Below are 23,581 nucleotides of genomic sequence, written 5' to 3' on the forward strand. Positions count from 1 at the left end.
TTATCTTGGTGACGTTTCTTTTATACAATATTTTAACTGTGAGCTTGTATTTTTGCTATTATCATTATATTGTGTAATACATACTAATATAATATAATAATAATTAAGGAATTTATTTATATATAATAATAAAAAACAATACAACGTTGATTTAAAATAATACAATTCCGCTTTAAAAAAAACATTCCTCCGTCTGACCATCCGGGGGCGATGTGGAGCTTCAGTCCGTTTGATCTGCCGACGACGACACAAGAAGGACACAAAGAAGACAAAGCGACACGTCATTGGTCAGAATTGTCCGGCAGCGCTTCCTATTGGCTGGTTGCGTTGCCGCGCCAGTGGAGGCGAGAAACAGCGCGACGATTCAACCGCGTCCATCTTTTGTCTTTTTGAGAGTTAAACCAGCAGATGAACTGAAGTCAACGTCCGGTTACCTTGTGTGGAGCTAACGAAGCTAGGGGAGCTAACCTCAGATGAGCTGAAGTCAACGTCCGGTTACCTTGTGTGGAGCTAACGAAGCTAGGGGAGCTAACCTCAGATGGAGATGAGCTGAAGTCAACGTCCGGTTACCTTGTGTGGAGCTAACGAAGCTAGGGGAGCTAACCTCAGATGGAGATGAGCTGAAGTCAACGTCCGGTTACCTTGTGTGGAGCTAACGAAGCTAGGGGAGCTAACCTCAGATGGAGATGAACTGAAGTCAACGTCCGGTTACCTTGTGTGGAGCTAACGAAGCTAGGGGAGCTAACCTCAGATGGAGATGAGCTGAAGTCAACGTCCGGTTACCTTGTGTGGAGCTAACGAAGCTAGGGGAGCTAACCTCAGATGAGCTGAAGTCAACGTCCGGTTACCTTGTGTGGAGCTAACGAAGCTAGGGGAGCTAACGGTTAGCTGTACTCAGCGCTGAGTTGCCGTTAATAGGGCCTCTCTGTCGGCCATAGCAGCGATGAGCTTCCCGGTGAACCTCCAGGATCTTCCGCCCGGAGTGTTGGAGGCGGTGTTTACTCCGGAGACCGTGAGAGGAAGGTGAGTCTGTTCAGGTACCAACAACAACAACAACAATGAGTCTGTTCAGGTACCAACAACAACAACAATGAGTCTGTTCAGGTAACAACAACAACAACAATGAGTCTGTTCAGGTACCAACAACAACAACAATGAGTCTGTTCAGGTACCAACAACAACAACAATGAGTCTGTTCAGGTAACAACAACAACAACAATGAGTCTGTTCAGGTACCAACAACAACAACAATGAGTCTGTTCAGGTAACAACAACAACAACAATGAGTCTGTTCAGGTAACAACAACAACAACAATGAGTCTGTTCAGGTAACAACAACATTACATGTCATTTAGCTGACGCTTTTATCCAAAGCGACTTACAATAAGTAACCTTGGTGTGACACTTGACAGTCAACTCTCCTACACTCACTTCGCTCGGCTTCTGCCAATCGGCTTGTAGCTCCTTCACTTCATCTCACGACTAGACTACTGTAACTCCTCCTTCAGGTCTACCTGCTAATACCATTCGACCTCTGCAGCTCATCCAGAATGCAGCAGCTCGACTGGTCTTCAACCTCCTAAATTTACCCACAATCCTCCGCTCCTCCGTGACCTTCACTGGTTACCGGTGGCTTCAGCATCCGCTTCAAAACATTGGTACTTGCGTACCGTGCTGGGAACAGATCGGGTCCAGTCTACATCCAGGACATGGTCTAACCTCACACCCAGGACATGGTCTAACCTCACATCCAGGACATGGTCTAACCTCACACCCAGGACATGGTCTAACCTCACATCCAGGACATGGTCTAACCTCACATCCAGGACATGGTCTAACCTCACATCCAGGTCATGGTCTAACCTCACACCCAGGACATGGTCTAACCTCACACCAGGACATGGTCTAACCTCACATCCAGGTCATGGTCTAACCTCACACCCAGGACATGGTCTAACCTCACACCAGGACATGGTCTAACCTCACATCCAGGTCATGGTCTAACCTCACACCCAGGACATGGTCTAACCTCACACCAGGACATGGTCTAACCTCACATCCAGGTCATGGTCTAACCTCACATCCAGGACATGGTCTAACCTCACATCCAGGACATGGTCCAACCTTACACCCAGGACATGGTCTAACCTCACACCCAGGACATGGTCTAACCTCACACCAGGACATGGTCTAACCTCACATCCAGGTCATGGTCTAACCTCACATCCAGGACATGGTCTAACCTCACATCCAGGACATGGTCTAACCTCACACCCAGGACATGGTCTAACCTCACACCAGGACATGGTCTAACCTCACACCTAGGACATGGTCTAACCTCACACCCAGGACATGGTCTAACCTCCACCAATCAGCTTGTAGCTCCTTCACTTCGAGCTAAACACTCAAAGTCAGACTGTTTGCTGTGCTGGCTTCTCATTGGTGGAACGAGCTCCCCATTGACATCAGGACAGGAAGTCTCTACAGACTAAAAACACATCTTAGTGACTACACCTTGAATAGGGAAGGTAGAGCCGTAGTAGCACTTTAGTAGCACTTAAATGTCTCTTACTGATAGCACTTTGTAGTTTAACACTTTAGTAGCACTTAAATGTCTCTTACTGATAGCCCTTTGTAGTTTAACACTTTAGTAGCACTTAAATGTCTCTTACTGATAGCACTTTGTAGTTTAACACTTTAGTAGCACTTAAATGTCTCTTACTGATGGCACTTTGTAGTTTAGCACTTTAGTAGCACTTAAATGTCTCTTACTGATAGCACTTTGTAGTTTAACACTTTAGTAGCACTTAAATGTCTCTTACTGATAGCACTTTGTAGTTTAACACTTTAGTAGCACTTAAATGTCTCTTACTGATAGCACTTTGTAGTTTAACACTGTAGTAGCACTTAAATGTCTCTTACTGATGGCACTTTGTAGTTTAGCACTTTAGTAGCACTTAAATGTCTCTTACCGATAACACTTTGTAGTTTGGCACTTTAGTAGCACTTAAATGTCTCTTACTGATAGCACTTTGTAGTTTAACAATTTAGTAGCACTTAAATGTCTCTTACTGATAGCACTTTGTAGTTTAACACTAGTAGCACTTAAATGTCTCTTACTGATATCACTTTGTAGTTTAACACTTTAGTAGCACTTAAATGTCTCTTACTGATAGCACTTTGTAGTTTAACACTTTAGTAGCACTTAAATGTCTCTTACCGATAACACTTTGTAGTTTGGCACTTTAGTAGCACTTAAATGTCTCTTACTGATAGCACTTTGTAGTTTAACACTTTAGTAGCACTTGAATGTCTCTTACTGATAGCACTTTGTAGTTTAACTTTATTGACTAAATTGTACTTTCTTGATTCTTGTTGTTCTGAGTTTGGACTCATGGTTTAATGCACTTATTGTAAGTCGCTTTGGATAAAAGCGTCAGCTAAATGACATGTGATGTATAGAGTACAATACTTGGTATAAGTAGAAAGTAGAATACTTATTAATAATTAGAATTATAGAAAGTAAGAACTTGAAGCTTTTATGGAGAAATAAAACAAAGACTAAAAATACAAACCATAACTACACAAGCAGTACAAATACACACAAACGGTTCCAGAGGAAACGTTTGTTTGTTTGTTTAACAGATTATGAAGAAGTATTATAATAATAATAATAATCATCATCATCATCAACAGAACCTCCAGGAACTCTCTCATCGCGTTGAGTTTCCCCAAATCCAGATCTGCTCTGTGGGACGGCAGCGCTGCAGGAGAGAAGCTCCGCCTCCAGCTCTGTGCTCACAGGTACACACAGATATACACACGCACACACACACACACATTATACATACAGATATACACACACACAGATATACACACGCACACACACACATTATACATACAGATATACACACACACAGATATACACACGCACACACACACACACATTATACATACAGATATACACACACACAGATATACACACGCACACACACACACACACACACACATTATACATACAGATATACACACACACAGATATACACACACACACACACATTATACATACAGATATACATACATATACACAGATGTACACACACACACACATTATACATACAGATATACACACACACAGATATACACACACACACACACATTATACATACAGATATACACACACACACAGATATACACACACACACACACATTATACATACAGATATACACACACACAGATATACACACACACACACACACATTATACATACAGATATACATACATATACACAGATGTACACACACACACACACACATTATACATACAGATATACATACATATACACAGATGTACACACACACACACATTATACATACAGATATACACACACACAGATATACACACACACACACACACACACACATTATACATACAGATATACATACATATACACAGATGTACACACACACACACACATTATACATACAGATATACACACACACAGATGTACACACACACAGATATATACACGCGCACACACACAGATGTACACACACGCACACACACATTATACATACAGATATACATACATATACACAGATGTAAACACACACACATATACACACACAGACACACACACACACATATATGCACATGCACACACACACACACACATACAGATATACACACACACATGTATACACAAACACACACACATTATACACATACAGATATACACACACAGATATATACACACACAGATATACACACACAGATATATACACGTGTACACACACGCACAACTTTATCACTTTTGAACACACCCAGAGAGACACGCACACACTTGTACACACACAGATATACAGTGTGTGTGTGTGTGTGTGTGTGTAGGAAGCCCCACCTACTGCTGATGGAGAAAGCTCTGCGTCTGGCTCAACGTCACGCCCGTCACAGCAACAAGCCCCGCCTCCTGAGCTTCCTCCTGGGGTCAGTGAGTGTCGACGCAGGTAAGAGTTCACCTGTTTGTTTATTCATCATATGTTTATTTTTTAATTATATGTATTTATTTTATACATTTGGTTTCGACTATTTTAATGAATTCAGATGTTTTTATGTTCGTCCTTTTTGAGAAACGTGTAATAAATGTTAATATACATTAAATAAACATTATATTTAATACACATTATAGATGTTAAACATTATAGTTGATAAACATTATAGATGATAAACATTATAGATGTTAAACATTATAGTTGATAAACATTATATTTAATACACATTATAGATGATAAACATTATAGATGTTAAACATTATAGATGATAAACATTATGGATGTTAAACATTATAGATGATAAACATTATAGTTGATAAACATTATAGATGATAAACATTATAGATGTTAAACATTATAGTTGATAAACATTATAGATGATAAACATTATAGATGTTAAACATTATAGTTGATAAACATTATATTTAAAACACATTATAGATGATAAACATTATAGATGATAAACATTATATTTAAAACACATTATGGATGATAAACATTATAGATGTTAAACATTATAGTTGATAAACATTATATTTAAAACACATTATGGATGTTAAACATTATAGATGATAAACATTATAGTTGATAAACATTATAGATGATAAACATTATAGATGTTAAACATTATAGTTGATAAACATTATAGATGATAAACATTATAGATGTTAAACATTATAGTTGATAAACATTATATTTAAAACACATTATAGATGATAAACATTATAGATGTTAAACATTATAGTTGATAAACATTATATTTAAAACACATTATAGATGATAAACATTATAGATGTTAAACATTATATTTAAAACACATTATGGATGATAAACATTATAGATGATAAACATTATAGATGATAAACATTATAGATGTTAAACATTATAGTTGATAAACATTATAGATGTTAAACATTATAGATGATAAACATTATAGATGTTAAACATTATAGTTGATAAACATTATAGTTAATAAACATTATATTTAAAACACATTATAGATGATAAACATTATAGATGTTAAACATTATGGATGATAAACATTATGGATGATAAACATTATAGATGATAAACATTATAGATGATAAACATTATGGATGTTAAACATTATAGATGATAAACATTATGGATGTTAAACATGGATGATAAACATTATAGTTGATAAACATTATATTTAAAACACATTATAGATGATAAACATTATAGATGTTAAACATTATATTTAAAACACATTATAGATGATAAACATTATAGATGTTAAACATTATATTTAAAACACATTATGGATGATAAACATTATAGATGATAAACATTATAGATGTTAAACATTATAGATGATAAACATTATAGATGATAAACATTATAGATGTTAAACATTATAGTTGATAAACATTATAGATGATAAACATTATAGTTGATAAACATTATAGATGATAAACATTATGGATGATAAACATTATAGATGTTAAACATTATAGTTGATAAACATTATAGATGATAAACATTATAGATGTTAAACATTATAGTTGATAAACATTATAGATGATAAACATTATGGATGATAAACATTATAGATGTTAAACATTATAGTTGATAAACATTATAGATGTTAAACATTATGGATGTTAAACATTATAGTTGATAAACATTATAGATGTTAAACATTATAGTTGATAAACATTATAGATGATAAACATTATGGATGATAAACATTATAGATGTTAAACATTATAGTTGATAAACATTATAGATGTTAAACATTATAGATGATAAACATTATAGATGTTAAACATTATAGTTGATAAACATTATAGATGATAAACATTATGGATGATAAACATTATAGATGTTAAACATTATAGTTGATAAACATTATAGATGTTAAACATTATGGATGATAAACATTATAGATGATAAACATTATAGATGTTAAACATTATGGATGATAAACATTATAGATGATAAACATTATAGATGTTAAACATTATGGATGATAAACATTATAGATGATAAACATTATAGATGATAAACATTATATTTAAAACACATTATAGATGATAAACATTATAGATGATAAACATTATAGATGATAAACATTATATTTAATACACATTATAGATGATAAACATTATAGATGATAAACATTATAGATGATAAACATTATATTTAATACACATTATAGATGATAAACATTATAGATGATAAACATTATAGATGATAAACATTATAGATGATAAACATTATAGATGTTAAACATTATATTTAATACACATTATAAATTATAAACATTATAGATGTTAAACATTATAGATGTTAAACATTATAGTTAATAAACATTATAGATGTTAAACATTATAGTTAATAAACATTATAGATGTTAAACATTATAGATGTTAAACATTATATTTAAAACACATTATGGATGATAAACATTATAGATGATAAACATTATATTTAAAACACATTATGGATGATAAACATTATAGATGTTAAACATTATATTTAAAACACATTATGGATGATAAACATTATAGATGATAAACATTATAGATGTTAAACATTATAGATGATAAACATTATAGATGTTAAACATTATAGTTGATAAACATTATAGATGATAAACATTATGGATGATAAACATAATAGATGATAAACATTATAGATGATAAACATTATAGATGTTAAACATTATGGATGATAAACATTATAGATGATAAACATTATATTTAAAACACATTATAGATGATAAACATTATAGATGTTAAACATTATATTTAAAACACATTATGGATGATAAACATTATAGATGATAAACATTATAGATGTTAAACATTATAGATGATAAACATTATAGATGTTAAACATTATAGTTGATAAACATTATATTTAATACACATTATAAATTATAAACATTATAGATGGTAAACATTATAGATGATAAACATTATAGATGATAAACATTATAGATGTTAAACATTATAGATGTTAAACATTATATTTAATACACATTATAAATTATAAACATTATAGATGATAAACATTATAGATGATAAACATTATAGATGATAAACATTATAGATGTTAAACATTATATTTAATACACATTATAAATTATAAACATTATAGATGTTAAACATTATAGATGTTAAACATTATATTTAATACACATTATAAATTATAAACATTATAGATGTTAAACATTATAGATGTTAAACATTATAGATGATAAACATTATAGATGTTAAACATTATAGATGATAAACATTATGGATGTTAAACATTATGGATGTTAAACATTAAAGTTAATAAACATTATAGATGTTAAACATTATAGATGATAAACATTATAGATGATAAACATTATAGATGTTAAACATTATAGTTAATAAACATTATGGATGTTAAACATTATAGTTAATAAACATTATAGATGTTAAACATTATAGTTAATAAACATTATAGATGATAAACATTATAGATGATAAACATAGATGTTAAACATTATAGTTAATAAACATTATAGATGTTAAACATTATATTTAATACACATTATAGATGATACACATTATAGATGATAAACATTATAGATGTTAAACATTATGGATGATAAACATTATAGATGTTAAACATTATGGATGATAAACATTATGGATGATAAACATTATAGATGATAAACATTATAGATGATAAACATTATAGATGATACACATTATAGATGTTAAACATTATAGATGATAAACATTATAGATGTTAAACATTATGGATGATAAACATTATAGATGTTAAACATTATGGATGATAAACATTATAGATGTTAAACATTATGGATGATAAACATTATGGATGATAAACATTATAGATGATAAACATTATGGATGTTAAACATTATAGATGTTAAACATTATGGATGATAAACATTATAGATGATAAACATTATGGATGATAAACATTATAGATGATAAACATTATAGATGATAAACATTATGGATGATAAACATTATGGATGTTAAACATTATAGTTAATAAACATTATAGATGTTAAACATTATAGATGTTAAACATTATAGTTGATAAACATTATGGATGATAAACATTATGGATGTTAAACATTATAGATGATAAACATTATAGATGATAAACATTATAGATGATAAACATTATAGATGTTAAACATTATAGTTGATAAACATTATATTTAATACACATTATAGATGATAAACATTATAGATGATAAACATTATAGATGATAAACATTATAGATGATAAACATTATAGTTAATAAACATTATGGATGATAAACATTATAGATGATAAACATTATATTTAATACACATTATAGATGTTAAACATTATAGATGTTAAACATTATAGATGATAAACATTATAGATGATAAACATTATAGTTGATAAACATTATATTTAATACACATTATAGATGATAAACATTATAGATGTTAAACATTATAGTTGATAAACATAGATGATAAACATTATAGATGTTAAACATTATGGATGATAAACATTATAGATGATAAACATTATAGATGATAAACATTATAGATGTTAAACATTATAGATGATAAACATTATAGATGATAAACATTATAGTTGTTAAACATTATAGATGATAAACATTATAGATGATAAACATTATAGATGTTAAACATTATGGATGATAAACATTATAGATGTTAAACATTATGGATGATAAACATTATAGTTGATAAACATTATAGATGATAAACATTATAGATGATAAACATTATAGATGATTAACATTATAGTTGATAAACATTATAGATGATAAACATTATGGATGATAAACATTATGGATGTTAAACATTATAGATGTTAAACATTATAGATGTTAAACATTATAGATGATAAACATTATGGATGTTAAACATTATGGATGATAAACATTATGGATGTTAAACATTATAGATGATAAACATTATAGATGATAAACATTATAGATGTTAAACATTATAGTTGATAAACATTATATTTAATACACATTATAGATGATAAACATTATAGATGATAAACATTATAGATGATAAACATTATAGATGATAAACATTATAGTTAATAAACATTATGGATGATAAACATTATAGATGATAAACATTATATTTAATACACATTATAGATGTTAAACATTATAGATGTTAAACATTATAGATGTTAAACATTATGGATGTTAAACATTATAGATGATAAACATTATAGATGATAAACATTATAGTTGATAAACATTATATTTAATACACATTATAGATGATAAACATTATAGATGTTAAACATTATAGTTGATAAACATAGATGATAAACATTATAGATGTTAAACATTATGGATGATAAACATTATAGATGATAAACATTATAGATGATAAACATTATAGATGTTAAACATTATAGATGATAAACATTATAGATGATAAACATTATAGTTGTTAAACATTATAGATGATAAACATTATAGATGTTAAACATTATGGATGATAAACATTATAGATGTTAAACATTATGGATGATAAACATTATAGTTGATAAACATTATAGATGATAAACATTATAGATGATAAACATTATAGATGATTAACATTATAGTTGATAAACATTATAGATGATAAACATTATGGATGATAAACATTATGGATGTTAAACATTATAGATGTTAAACATTATAGATGTTAAACATTATAGATGATAAACATTATGGATGTTAAACATTATAGATGTTAAACATTATAGATGTTAAACATTATAGATGATAAACATTATGGATGTTAAACATTATAGTTAATAAACATTATAGATGTTAAACATATTTAATACACATTATAGATGATAAACATTATGGATGATAAACATTATAGATGATAAACATTATATTTAATACACATTATAGATGATAAACATTATAGATGATAAACATTATGGATGATAAACATTATAGATGATAAACATTATATTTAATACACATTATAGATGATAAACATTATAGATGATAAACATTATGGATGATAAACATTATAGATGATAAACATTATATTTAATACACATTATAGATGATAAACATTATAGATGATAAACATTATAGATGTTAAACATTATAGATGTTAAACATTATAGTTGATAAACATTATAGATGTTAAACATTATAGATGATAAACATTATGGATGTTAAACATTATAGATGTTAAACATTATAGATGTTAAACATTATAGATGATAAACATTATGGATGTTAAACATTATAGTTAATAAACATTATAGATGTTAAACATATTTAATACACATTATAGATGATAAACATTATGGATGATAAACATTATAGATGATTAACATTATATTTAATACACATTATAGATGATAAACATTATAGATGATAAACATTATGGATGATAAACATTATAGATGATAAACATTATATTTAATACACATTATAGATGATAAACATTATAGATGATAAACATTATGGATGATAAACATTATAGATGATAAACATTATATTTAATACACATTATAGATGATAAACATTATAGATGATAAACATTATAGATGTTAAACATTATAGTTGATAAACATTATGGATGATAAACATTATATTTAATACACATTATGGATGATAAACATTACAGTTATGATCAATAACACAGTAAATTGATCAGAAATCAATAAGCCATATTGATAACTGCATTGGTAACCCCCAGATGAGGAGGGGGTCACTGTGACCCTGGACCGGTTCGATCCGGGTCGGGACCAGGCCGGGTCCTGCAGGGTCCCATCTGCTCTGCTGCCCGGAGACGTCCTGGTTCCCTGTCAGTTCTCCATGCAGACCGAGCCCACTGACGCCGTCGCCCAATCAGAGGCAGAGATTCACCTGTGCTTCAAGGTGAGCCTCACACAAGTATTATAAAGTACACGTTAAAGTATTATGAAGTACATGTTAAAGTACTATGAAGTACACTTTAAAGTATTATGAAGTACATGTTAAAGTATTATGAAGTACACTTTAAAGTATTATGAAGTACATGTTAAAGTATTATAAAGTACATGTTAAAGTATTATGAAGTACATGTTAAAGTATTATGAAGTACATGTTAAAGTATTATAAAGTACACTTTAAAGTATTATGAAGTACACGTTAAAGTATTATGAAGTACATGTTAAAGTATTATGAAGTACATGTTAAAGTATTATAAAGTACACTTTAAAGTATTATGAAGTACACGTTAAAGTATTATGAAGTACATGTTAAAGTATTATGAAGTACATGTTAAAGTATTATGAAGTACATGTTAAAGTATTATAAAGTACATGTTAAAGTATTATGAAGTACACGTTAAAGTATTATCTAGTACATGTTAAAGTATTATGAAGTACATGTTAAAGTATTATGAAGTACACGTTAAAGTATTATGAAGTACACGTTAAAGTATTATGAAGTACACGTTAAAGTATTATGAAGTACACGTTAAAGTATTATAAAGTACACGTTAAAGTATTATGAAGTACACTTTAAAGTATTATGAAGTACACGTTAAAGTATTATGAAGTACATGTTAAAGTATTATGAAGTACATGTTAAAGTATTATAAAGTACACGTTAAAGTATTATGAAGTACATGTTAAAGTATTATGAAGTACATGTTAAAGTATTATAAAGTACACGTTAAAGTATTATGAAGTACATGTTAAAGTATTATAAAGTACACGTTAAAGTATTATGAAGTACATGTTAAAGTATTATGAAGTACATGTTAAAGTATTATAAAGTACATGTTAAAGTATTATAAAGTACACTTTAAAGTATTATGAAGTACACTTTAAAGTATTATGAAGTACATGTTAAAGTATTATGAAGTACATGTTAAAGTATTATAAAGTACATGTTAAAGTATTATGAAGTACATGTTAAAGTATTATAAAGTACATGTTAAAGTATTATGAAGTACATGTTAAAGTATTATAAAGTACACGTTAAAGTATTATGAAGTACATGTTAAAGTATTATAAAGTACATGTTAAAGTATTATAAAGTACACGTTAAAGTATTATGAAGTACACGTTAAAGTATTATGAAGTACACGTTAAAGTATTATGAAGTCTCTCTCTCCCTGTGTCTGTCTGTCTGTCTCTCTGCCTGTCTGTCTGTCTCTCTGCTTGTCTGCCTGTCTCTCTGTCTGTCTGTCTGCCTGTCTGTCTCTCTGTCTGTCTGTCTGTCTCTCGGCCTGTCTCTCTGCTTGTCTCTCTGCCTCTCTGTCTGTCTGTCTCTCTGCCTGTCTGTCTGTCTCTCTGCCTGTCTGTCTGTCTGTCTCTCTGCCTGTCTGTCTCTCTGTCTCTCTCTCTGCCTGTCTGTCTGTCTGTCTGTCTCTCTGCCTGTCTGCCTGTCTCTCTGCCTGTCTCTCTGCCTGTCTCTCTGTCTGTCTGTCTGTCTGTCTGTCTGTCTGTCTCTCTGTCTGTCTGTCTCTCTGCTTGTCTGTCTGTCTCTCTGCCTGTCTGCCTGTCTCTCTGCCTGTCTCTCTGCCTGTCTGTCTGTCTGTCTGTCTCTCTGCTTGTCTGTCTGTCTCTCTGTCTGTCTGTCTCTCTGCCTGTCTCTCTGTCTCTCTCTCTGTCTGTCTCTCTGCCTGTCTCTCTGTCTCTCTCTCTGTCTGTCTGTCTGTCTCTCTGCCTGTCTCTCTGTCTGTCTCTCTGTATGCCTGTCTCTCTCTCTGCCTGTCTGTCTCTCTGTCTGCCTGTCTCTCTGCCTGTCTGTCTGTCTCTTAGGCGTTGCAGCAGTGTGTGAGCAGCAGACAGGCTCTGGATCTGTCTCAGCTGCTGAAGGTCAGAGGTCACGTGGTCGTCTCTCAGCAGTCTGACGCTGCAGCGTTCGTCCTCAGCTGGTCGGCCGTCTGTCCGTCAGTTGGCGTGGACGTCCATCCGATCCGCCCCGTCCCCGTCATCCCCACCGCACTGCTGCGGAGCCTGACCGGCCTCCACCGGGGGCCTCCGCCCCCCAGCCGGCAGAGAGGGTGAGAAGGAGTCTGAGGTCTGGGTCCCTCTGAAGGGGTCTGGGTCCCTCTGAAGGAGTCTGAGGTCTGGGTCTCTCTGAAGGAGTCTGGGGTCGGGGTCTCTCTGAAGGAGTCTGGGGTCTGGGTCCCTCTGAAGGAGTCTGAGGTCTGGGTCCCTCTGAAGGAGTCTGAGGTCTGGGTCTCTCTGAAGGAGTCTGGGGTCGGGGTCTCTCTGAAGGAGTCTGAGGTCTGGGTCCCTCTGAAGGGGTCTGGGTCCCTCTGAAGGAGTCTGAGGTCTGGGTCTCTCTGAAGGAGTCTGGGGTCGGGGTCTCTCTGAAGGAGTCTGGGTCTCTCTGAAGGAGTCTGGGGTCTGGGTCTCTCTGAAGGGGTCTGGGTCCCTCTGAAGGGGTCTGAGGTCTGGGTCTCTCTGAAGGGGTCTGAGGTGGGGGTCTCTCTGAAGGAGTCTGGGTCTCTCTGAAGGAGTCTGAGGTCTGGGTCCCTCTGAAGGGGTCTGGGTCCCTCTGAAGGAGTCTGAGGTCTGGGTCTCTCTGAAGGGGTCTGAGGTGGGGGTCTCTCTGAAGGAGTCTGGGTCTCTCTGAAGGGGTCTGAGGTCTGGGTCTCTCTGAAGGAGTCTGAGGTCTGGGTCCCTCTGAAGGGGTCTGGGTCCCTCTGAAGGAGTCTGAGGTCTGGGTCTCTCTGAAGGGGTCTGAGGTGGGGGTCTCTCTGAAGGAGTCTGGGTCTCTCTGAAGGAGTCTGGGGTCTGGGTCCCTCTGAAGGGGTCTGAGGTCTGGGTCTCTCTGAAGGGGTCTGAGGTGGGGGTCTCTCTGAAGGAGTCTGGGTCTCTCTGAAGGAGTCTGGGGTCTGGGTCTCTCTGAAGGGGTCTGGGTCCCTCTGAAGGAGTCTGAGGTCTGGGTCTCTCTGAAGGAGTCTGGGTCCCTCTGAAGGAGTCTGAGGTCTGGGTCCCTCTGAAGGGGTCTGGGTCTCTCTGAAGGAGTCTGGGTCCCTCTGAAGGGGTCTGAGGTCTGGGTCTCTCTGAAGGAGTCTGGGGTCGGGGTCTCTCTGAAGGAGTCTGGGTCTCTCTGAAGGAGTCTGATGTCTGGGTCCCTCTGAAGGAGTCTGAGGTGGGGGTCCCTCTGAAGGGGTCTGAGGTGGGGGTCCCTCTGAAGGAGTCTGATGTCTGGGTCCCTCTGAAGGAGTCTGGGTCCCTATGAAGGAGTCTGAGGTGGGGGTCCCTCTGAAGGGGTCTGGGTCCCTCTGAAGGAGTCTGAGGTGGGGGTCCCTCTGAAGGGGTCTGGGTCCCTCTGAAGGAGTCTGAGGTCTGGGTCTCTCTGAAGGAGTCTGGAGTCGGGGTCCCTCTGAAGGAGTCTGATGTCTGGGTCCCTCTGAAGGAGTCTGGGTCCCTCTGAAGGAGTCTGGGTCTCTCTGAAGGAGTCTGGGGTCGGGGTCCCTCCTGAAGGAGTCTGGGATGGGGGTCCCTCTGAAGGAGTCTGGGTCCCTCCTGAAGGAGTCTGAGGTGGGGGTCCCTCTGAAGGGGTCTAGGGTCGGGTCCCTCTAAAGTCTGTGTTTGTGTCTGCAGGTTTCTGACCATGGATCAGACCAGGAAGCTGCTCCTGCTGCTGGAGTCGGACCCCAAAGCCTCCAATCTGCCGCTCGTCGGCCTGTAAGTGATTCTGGATGATGAAGTTCTGGTGGTTTTATCTTCAACATTGATATCGAGGCTTCGTGTCTAACTGAACTTCCTGTCATGTGACAGCTGGCTGAGTGGAGTCGCACACGTGTCCAACCCTCAGGTGTGGGCCTGGTGCGTGAGGTACCTGTACAGCTCCGCCCTCCAGGACAGGTGAGTCCCCCGTCCCGTCCAGGAGTGTGTGTTGTTGAGGAGTCCCTGATTGTTCCTCTGGTTTTTCAGGGTTCTGTCAGAGAGCCGCTGTTTCCTCCTCGTCCTGTTCGCCTCCACCCACAGACCTCCTCAGTTCTTCCAGTGTCGAGGACCTGGACCGGGACCGGGACCGGCACCGCAGCTGGACTACCAGATGCTGACCGCCTCCCAGTGTGTCACCCTGTACCAGGTACCGACACACCTGTCGCCACAGAGACCGTATTATGATTATTGATGAAAAGGATGAATGTGGACCCATGTGGACCTTCAGCAGGTGGCCTCGGTGGAGGATCGGACTCTGCAGTGTGAACTAGGTTCAGAGGATCACAGCAGACAGACGGAGGTGTTCAGACAGGCCCAGACCTCCTTCAGCAGGTACCAGAACTCACCTGTGGGCTCATAATCTATAATCTGATCTGATCTGATCGGATCCTCTCCGTCTTCAGAGCCCGCCTGTCTGTCAGCGATCAGGACTCCGGAGTCGAGGACGAGGACTTGTCTCCGTGGCCGTCCCCGAGCCCCCACCCGCCCACTCAGCAGGTACCGTCGCCGTGATGTCATCGCCGTGATGTCATCGCCGTGATGTCACCGCAGGGCAGCCAATAGCAGCAGGGCGGCTGACTTCCTGTGTTTTCTGTTTCAGGCGCGCAGAGTTCAGCCGTCTGTTCCTGAACTCTCTCTGCTGATTGACAGCAGCGTCACCACCAATCGGAACGCTCGGCAGGACCCTGGCCCCGCCCACAGAGACCCTCCTCCTGCGCCTCCCACCAGAAACAACTCCACCACCACCTCCTCCTCCTCCGCTCCCAGACCTGCTGCTCCTCCTCACCTCCACAGCACCCCCAACTCCAACCTGCAGGAGCCCTGCTGCTGCTGCTCCACCCACACCTACGACTGCACCTCCATCTTCTCCTCCCCAGGACTTCACCCTGCTCCATCCCATCACACTCCTCCTCCATCCAGTCTCCACCTTGCTCCTCCTCCATCCTCCCACCATCACACTCCTCCTCCATCCAGTCTCCACCCTGCTCCTCCTCCTCCATCCTCCCACCATCACACTCCTCCTCCATCCAGTCTCCACCCTGCTCCTCCTCCTCCATCCTCCCACCATCACACTCCTCCTCCATCCAGTCTCCACCCTGCTCCTCCTCCATCCTCCCACCATCACACTCCTCCTCCATCCAGTCTCCACCCTGCTCCTCCTCCATCCTCCATTCTTGCTACACCCCTGTCCTCCCATCACCATACTCTATCTCCCTGCTCCACCCACCCTCCTCACAGCTCTTCCCTCCTCCACCCTCCTCCCGCCCCGTGGTGTGGTGCCTCCCCCTCTCCACCCCCCTCCCGCCCCCCCTGTGTGAATCGGTGCTGTGATCAGGTGGGGGTGGTGGTCCCATCTGACACCTACCAGCTCCTCCTCCATCAGGACCAACAGCTCCGGCTCCTGCAGGCACAGGTCTGTCTGTCTGTCTGTCTGTCTGTCTGTCTGTCTGTCTGTCTGTCTGTCTGTCTGTCTGTCTGTCTGTCTGTCTGTCTGTCTGTCTGTCTGTCTGTCTGTCTGTCTGTCTGTCTGTCTGTCTGTCTGTCTGTCTGTCTGTCTGTCTGTCTGTCTGTCTGTCTGTCTGTCTGTCTGTCTGTCTGTCTGTCTGTCTGTCTGTCTGTCTGTCTGTCTGTCTGTCTGTCTGTCTGTCTGTCTGTCTGTCTGTCTGTCTGTCTGTCTGTCTGTCTGTCTGTCTGTCTGTCTGTCTGTCTGTCTGTCTGTCTGTCTGTCTGTCTGTCTGTCTGTCTGTCTGTCTGTCTGTCTGTCTGTCTGTCTGTCTGTCTGTCTGTCTGTCTGTCTGTCTGTCTGTCTGTCTGTCTGTCTGTCTGTCTGTCTGTCTGTCTGTCTGTCTGTCTGTCTGTCTGTCTGTCTGTCTGTCTGTCTGTCTGTCTGTCTGTCTGTCTGTCTGTCTGTCTGTCTGTCTGTCTGTCTGTCTGTCTGTCTGTCTGTCTGTCTGTCTGTCTGTCTGTCTGTCTGTCTGTCTGTCTGTCTGTCTGTCTGTCTGTCTGTCTGTCTGTCTGTCTGTCTGTCTGTCTGTCTGTCTGTCTGTCTGTCTGTCTGTCTGTCTGTCTGTCTGTCTGTCTGTCTGTCTGTCTGTCTGTCTGTCTGTCTGTCTGTCTGTCTGTCTGTCTGTCTGTCTGTCTGTCTGTCTGTCTGTCTGTCTGTCTGTCTGTCTGTCTGTCTGTCTGTCTGTCTGTCTGTCTGTCTGTCTGTCTGTCTGTCTGTCTGTCTGTCTGTCTGTCTGTCTGTCTGTCTGTCTGTCTGTCTGTCTGTCTGTCTGTCTGTCTGTCTGTCTGTCTGTCTGTCTGTCTGTCTGTCTGTCTGTCTGTCTGTCTGTCTGTCTGTCTGTCTGTCTGTCTGTCTGTCGGTCTGTCTGTCTGTCTGTCTGTCTGTCTGTCTGTCTGTCTGTCTGTCTGTCTGTCTGTCTGTCTGTCTGTCTGTCTGTCTGTCTGTCTGTCTGTCTGTCTGTCTGTCTGTCTGTCTGTCTGTCTGTCTGTCTGTCTGTCTGTCTGTCTGTCTGTCTGTCTGTCTGTCTGTCTGTCTGTCTGTCTGTCTGTCTGTCTGTCTGTCTGTCTGTCTGTCTGTCTGTCTGTCTGTCTGTCTGTCTGTCTGTCTGTCTGTCTGTCTGTCTGTCTGTCTGTCTGTCTGTCTGTCTGTCTGTCTGTCTGTCTGTCTGTCTGTCTGTCTGTCTGTCTGTCTGTCTGTCTGTCTGTCTGTCTGTCTGTCTGTCTGTCTGTCTGTCTGTCTGTCTGTCTGTCTGTCTGTCTGTCTGTCTGTCTGTCTGTCTGTCTGTCTGTCTGTCTGTCTGTCTGTCTGTCTGTCTGTCTGTCTGTCTGTCTGTCTGTCTGTCTGTCTGTCTGTCTGTCTGTCTGTCTGTCTGTCTGTCTGTCTGTCTGTCTGTCTGTCTGTCTGTCTGTCTGTCTGTCTGTCTGTCTGTCTGTCTGTCTGTCTGTCTGTCTGTCTGTCTGTCTGTCTGTCTGTCTGTCTGTCTGTCTGTCTGTCTGTCTGTCTGTCTGTCTGTCTGTCTGTCTGTCTGTCTGTCTGTCTGTCTGTCTGTCTGTCTGTCTGTCTAACAGTGTTGACTGTCTTTAGGTCCAGATGCTGCTGGAGGCTCAGGGGAGACTTCAGTCATCAGGTGGGCAGGTGGAGGCTCTCACACCCCGGACCACTGCCAGCATTGCTGTGGGAACAGGTGAGACTGATGGGACAGGTAAGCAGCTGGAAACTGGTGTTAGTTCAGCATCACATGTCTTACTCGCTGGTTTTCAGGAGCCAGTCTGTTCTGGGGAGATCCTGTCCAGTCGCCCCTCCCCCATCAGGAGGTACAGGCTCCTCCCCCCTCCTCCCACACGCCAACCTCCTCACACGCCGACCTGTCCGTCATTGGGTCTGTGGGCGGAGCTGATGTCATTGACGGTCAGCACAGGTGAGACAAACGGCCGTTGGCATCAGATAGCACGTCTCTGTGAAAGGAGACATGGACTCTGACTGTGGTGTGTTCAGGTGCAGTATCAGCGGTCTGGAGAGTCCAGTTCTGGGAGAGAGTGCGAGCATGTACCGAGCTGATGGAGAGCAGCAGCGCTTCTATCACAACCTGATGGTAACAACACACGTCCACAACGAGTCCGCTCACATGATGGTCACTGTAAACATTCATCATGTGACCTCGTGTCCTCAGAGTCAGCTGACCAGTCGTCTCCAGGAGTCAGACAGTAAACAGGAAGTGGAAGAGGAGTCTAGCAGGAGGTCCCGCAGGAAGCAGAGCGGTAAAGGAGACCCAGTGCTCAGAGCCACCGTGAGGCAGCTGCAGCAGCTCGGAGTCCACGTGGACCCAGAAGACCTGACGGAGTCCGAGCGCCGAGTCCACCAAACCGTGGAGAGCAGCAGGTACATGTCTGTGATAACGTCCTTGTGATGCGTTCAGGCTCCGCTCAGTGAACACGAGTACTGGCTGAAGGTAAATGATAAAGTTCTCATGATGCGTTCAGTGGCTGAAGGTAAATGATAACGTTCTCATGATGCGTTCAGGCTCCGCTCAGTGAACACGAGTACTGGCTGAAGGGAAATGATAAAGTTCTCATGATGCGTTCAGTGGCTGAAGGTAAATGATAACGTTCTCATGATGCGTTCAGGCTCCGCTCAGTGAACACGAGTACTGGCTGAAGGGAAATGATAAAGTTCTCATGATGCGTTCAGTGGCTGAAGGTAAATGATAACGTTCTCATGATGCGTTCAGGCTCCGCTCAGTGAACACGAGTACTGGCTGAAGGGAAATGATAACGTTCTCATGATGCGTTCAGGCTCCGCTCAGTGAACACGAGTACTGGCTGAAGGTAAATGATAACGTTCTCATGATGCGTTCAGTGGCTGAAGGTAAATGATAACGTTCTCATGATGCGTTCAGGCTCTGCTCAGTGAACATGAGTACTGGCTAAAGGTAAATGATAATGTTCTCATGATGCGTTCAGGCTCCGCTCAGTGAACATGAGTACTGGCTGAAGGTAAATGATAACGTTCTCATGATGCGTTCAGGCTCCGCTCAGTGAACATGAGTACTGGCTGAAGGTAAATGATAACGTTCTCATGATGCGTTCAGGCTCTGCTCAGTGAACATGAGTACTGGCTGAAGGGAAATGATAATGTTCTCATGATGCGTTCAGGCTCCGCTCAGTGAGCATGAGTACTGGCTGAAGGGAAATGATAATGTTCTCATGATGCGTTCAGGCTCTGCTCAGTGAACGTGAGTACTGGCTGAAAGTAAATGATAACGTTCTCATGATGCGTTCAGGCTCCGCTCAGTGAACATGAGTACTGGCTGAAGGTAAATGATAACGTTCTCATGATGCGTTCAGGCTCTGCTCAGTGAACATGAGTACTGGCTGAAGGTAAATGATAAAGTTCTCATGATGCGTTCAGTGGCTGAAGGTAAATGATAACGTTCTCATGATGCGTTCAGGCTCTGCTCAGTGAACATGAGTACTGGCTGAAGGTAAATGATAAAGTTCTCATGATGCGTTCAGTGGCTGAAGGTAAATGATAACGTTCTCATGATGCGTTCAGGCTCCGCTCAGTGAACATGAGTACTGGCTGAAGGTAAATGATAACGTTCTCATGATGCGTTCAGGCTCCGCTCAGTGAACATGAGTACTGGCTGAAGGTAAATGATAAAGTTCTCATGATGCGTTCAGTGGCTGAAGGTAAATGATAATGTTCTCATGATGCGTTCAGGCTCTGCTCAGTGAACGTGAGTACTGGCTGAAAGTAAATGATAACGTTCTCATGATGCGTTCAGGCTCTGCTCAGTGAACATGAGTACTGGCTGAAGGTGAACGATAACTTCTCATGATGCGTTCAGGTGTAATCTAGTAAAATGTAGTGTTGCTGATAAATGTTTCCACATGAATATAAAATAGATATTACAGATGAATTATGAGCTGTTTAACTTAAGATATATTTTTTCACATGAATGTAATAAAACTTTTGAATACGTTTTTTTGTTCATATTTCTATATTCAGAATTGTTTAAGAAAATATTTATTAAACTTGATATTTAATAACTATATTTAGATAAACTCACTTACATCTCTGTTGTTAAAATACCGTGAAACATGTTGTTTTACACTAAAGCTAACAGGAAGTGTGGAACAGGAAGTGGATGGTGACGCACTGTTTGTTTCAGCACGCTGGCGAGCATCAACCCGGCGGCGGTTCTGTCCCGGCTGAGCGTGACCGAGCCGACGGCCAGCATTCTGGTCCCTGAAGGCAGCGTGGACCTGAGCCTGGAGGCCAACGCCATCGCCCTGCGCTACCTGAGTGACTCGCAGCTCAGCAGGCTCTGCGTCGGAGGCCACGCCCCCTCAGGTCCAGGCCCCGCCTCCAACCACTCCCTGCTGTCACCGAGCAACATGTCTCTGGCCACCAGGACGTACATGAGGAGATACGGCTTGATGGAGATGGAGGAGGAGGAGGAGGAGGAAGAAGAAGAAGAAGAAGAAGAAGAAGAAGCGCCAGCTCGCCCGCCGCTGAACGAAGCTCTGAACGTGAAGCTCCTCCCACAGAGTCAGCTGATCCGGGACCTGCGGCCCAAAATGCAGCTGTTAGCCGGTGCTGCCGACAAGGAGAACCGTTCCAGCAGGCGGCCATCTTTAATGAAGGCGAGCGGCCGTCAGCCTGAAGGATCGGTGGGAAACATTCTGGACCTCAGTCGCCTCCGACAGCTGCCCAAGCTCTTCTGACCCGGGAGTCTGGGCCACTCTGGGTCCTGGTTTTCTTTAGTCCGGTTGTGTCTTTTGGGTCAGGCTGGTTTCACATTCATCAGAAGTTTGTGTGTTTTTCACTTCCTGATTTAATGTAAAATATTTGTTTTAAATATTTATTCCACAAATAAAATTAATAATACTTTTAATATCTGAATACATGTTTATATGTGAATTTTAAACGGCCTGGGGGACGATTGGGACATTTTAACAGGAATACTTCCCGAAATGTTGAACTTTAATTTGAAATCCAGCAGTGAGCAGCAGGAGCTGACCAGAAGTACCCCTAGTGGACACCAGGAGAACAACATGTATTATCTCTATAATACAGTATTAATGCCCCTAGTGGACACCAGGAGAACAACATGTATTATCTCTATAATACAGTATTAATGCCCCTAGTGGACACCAGGAGAATAACATGTATTATCTCTATAATACAGTATTAATGCCCCTAGTGGACACCAGGAGAACAACATGTATTATCTCTATAATACAGTATTAATGCCCCTAGTGGACACCAGGAGAACAACATGTATTATCTCTAATACAGTAGTGATGCCCCTAGTGGACACCAGGAGAACAACATGTATTATCTCTATAATACAGTAGTGATGCCCCTAGTGGACACCAGGAGAACAACATGTATTATCTCTATAATACAGTATTAATGCCCCTAGTGGACACCAGGAGAACAACATGTATTATCTCTATAATACAGTAGTGATGCCCCTAGTGGACACCAGGAGAACAACATGTATTATCTCTATAATACAGTAGTGATGCCCCTAGTGGACACCAGGAGAACAACATGTATTATCTCTATAATACAGTATTAATGCCCCTAGTGGACACCAGGAGAACAACATGTATTATCTCTAATACAGTAGTGATGCCCCTAGTGGACACCAGGAGAACAACATGTATTATCTCTATAATACAGTAGTGATGCCCCTAGTGGACACCAGGAGAACAACATGTATTATCTCTATAATACAGTATTAATGCCCCTAGTGGACACCAGGAGAACAACATGTATTATCTCTATAATACAGTATTAATGCCCCTAGTGGACACCAGGAGAACAACATGTATTATCTCTATAATACAGTATTAATGCCCCTAGTGGACACCAGGAGAACAACATGTATTATCTCTATAATACAGTATTAATGCCCCTAGTGGACACCAGGAGAACAACATGTATTATCTCTATAATACAGTATTAATGCCCCTAGTGGACACCAGGAGAACAACATGTATTATCTCTATAATACAGTAGTGATGCCCCTAGTGGACACCAGGAGAACAACATGTATTATCTCTATAATACAGTATTAATGCCCCTAGTGGA

General features: G+C 39.2%; 1 protein-coding gene across 1 annotated transcript; it reads left to right on the forward strand.

Annotated features, from left to right (window-relative positions):
- Positions 1–306: 306 nt before the first annotated feature.
- Positions 307–22,376, forward strand: stil (STIL centriolar assembly protein). The gene is made up of 17 exons (XM_034531367.1): positions 307–1,023; positions 3,697–3,804; positions 4,892–5,007; positions 11,772–11,953; positions 13,828–14,072; positions 15,628–15,711; positions 15,805–15,891; positions 15,961–16,120; positions 16,202–16,305; positions 16,377–16,470; positions 16,574–16,924; positions 17,045–17,386; positions 19,064–19,163; positions 19,241–19,397; positions 19,475–19,571; positions 19,650–19,858; positions 21,651–22,376. Exons 1-17 carry the CDS (start codon positions 944–946, stop codon positions 22,204–22,206), a joined length of 3,072 nt encoding a protein of 1,023 aa, XP_034387258.1. The 5' UTR covers positions 307–943; the 3' UTR covers positions 22,207–22,376.
- The last annotated feature ends 1,205 nt before the right edge of the window (positions 22,377–23,581 follow it).

This window comes from Cyclopterus lumpus, chromosome 4 (genome assembly GCF_009769545.1).
Source record: "Cyclopterus lumpus isolate fCycLum1 chromosome 4, fCycLum1.pri, whole genome shotgun sequence".
Lineage (NCBI taxonomy): Eukaryota > Metazoa > Chordata > Actinopteri > Perciformes > Cyclopteridae > Cyclopterus > Cyclopterus lumpus.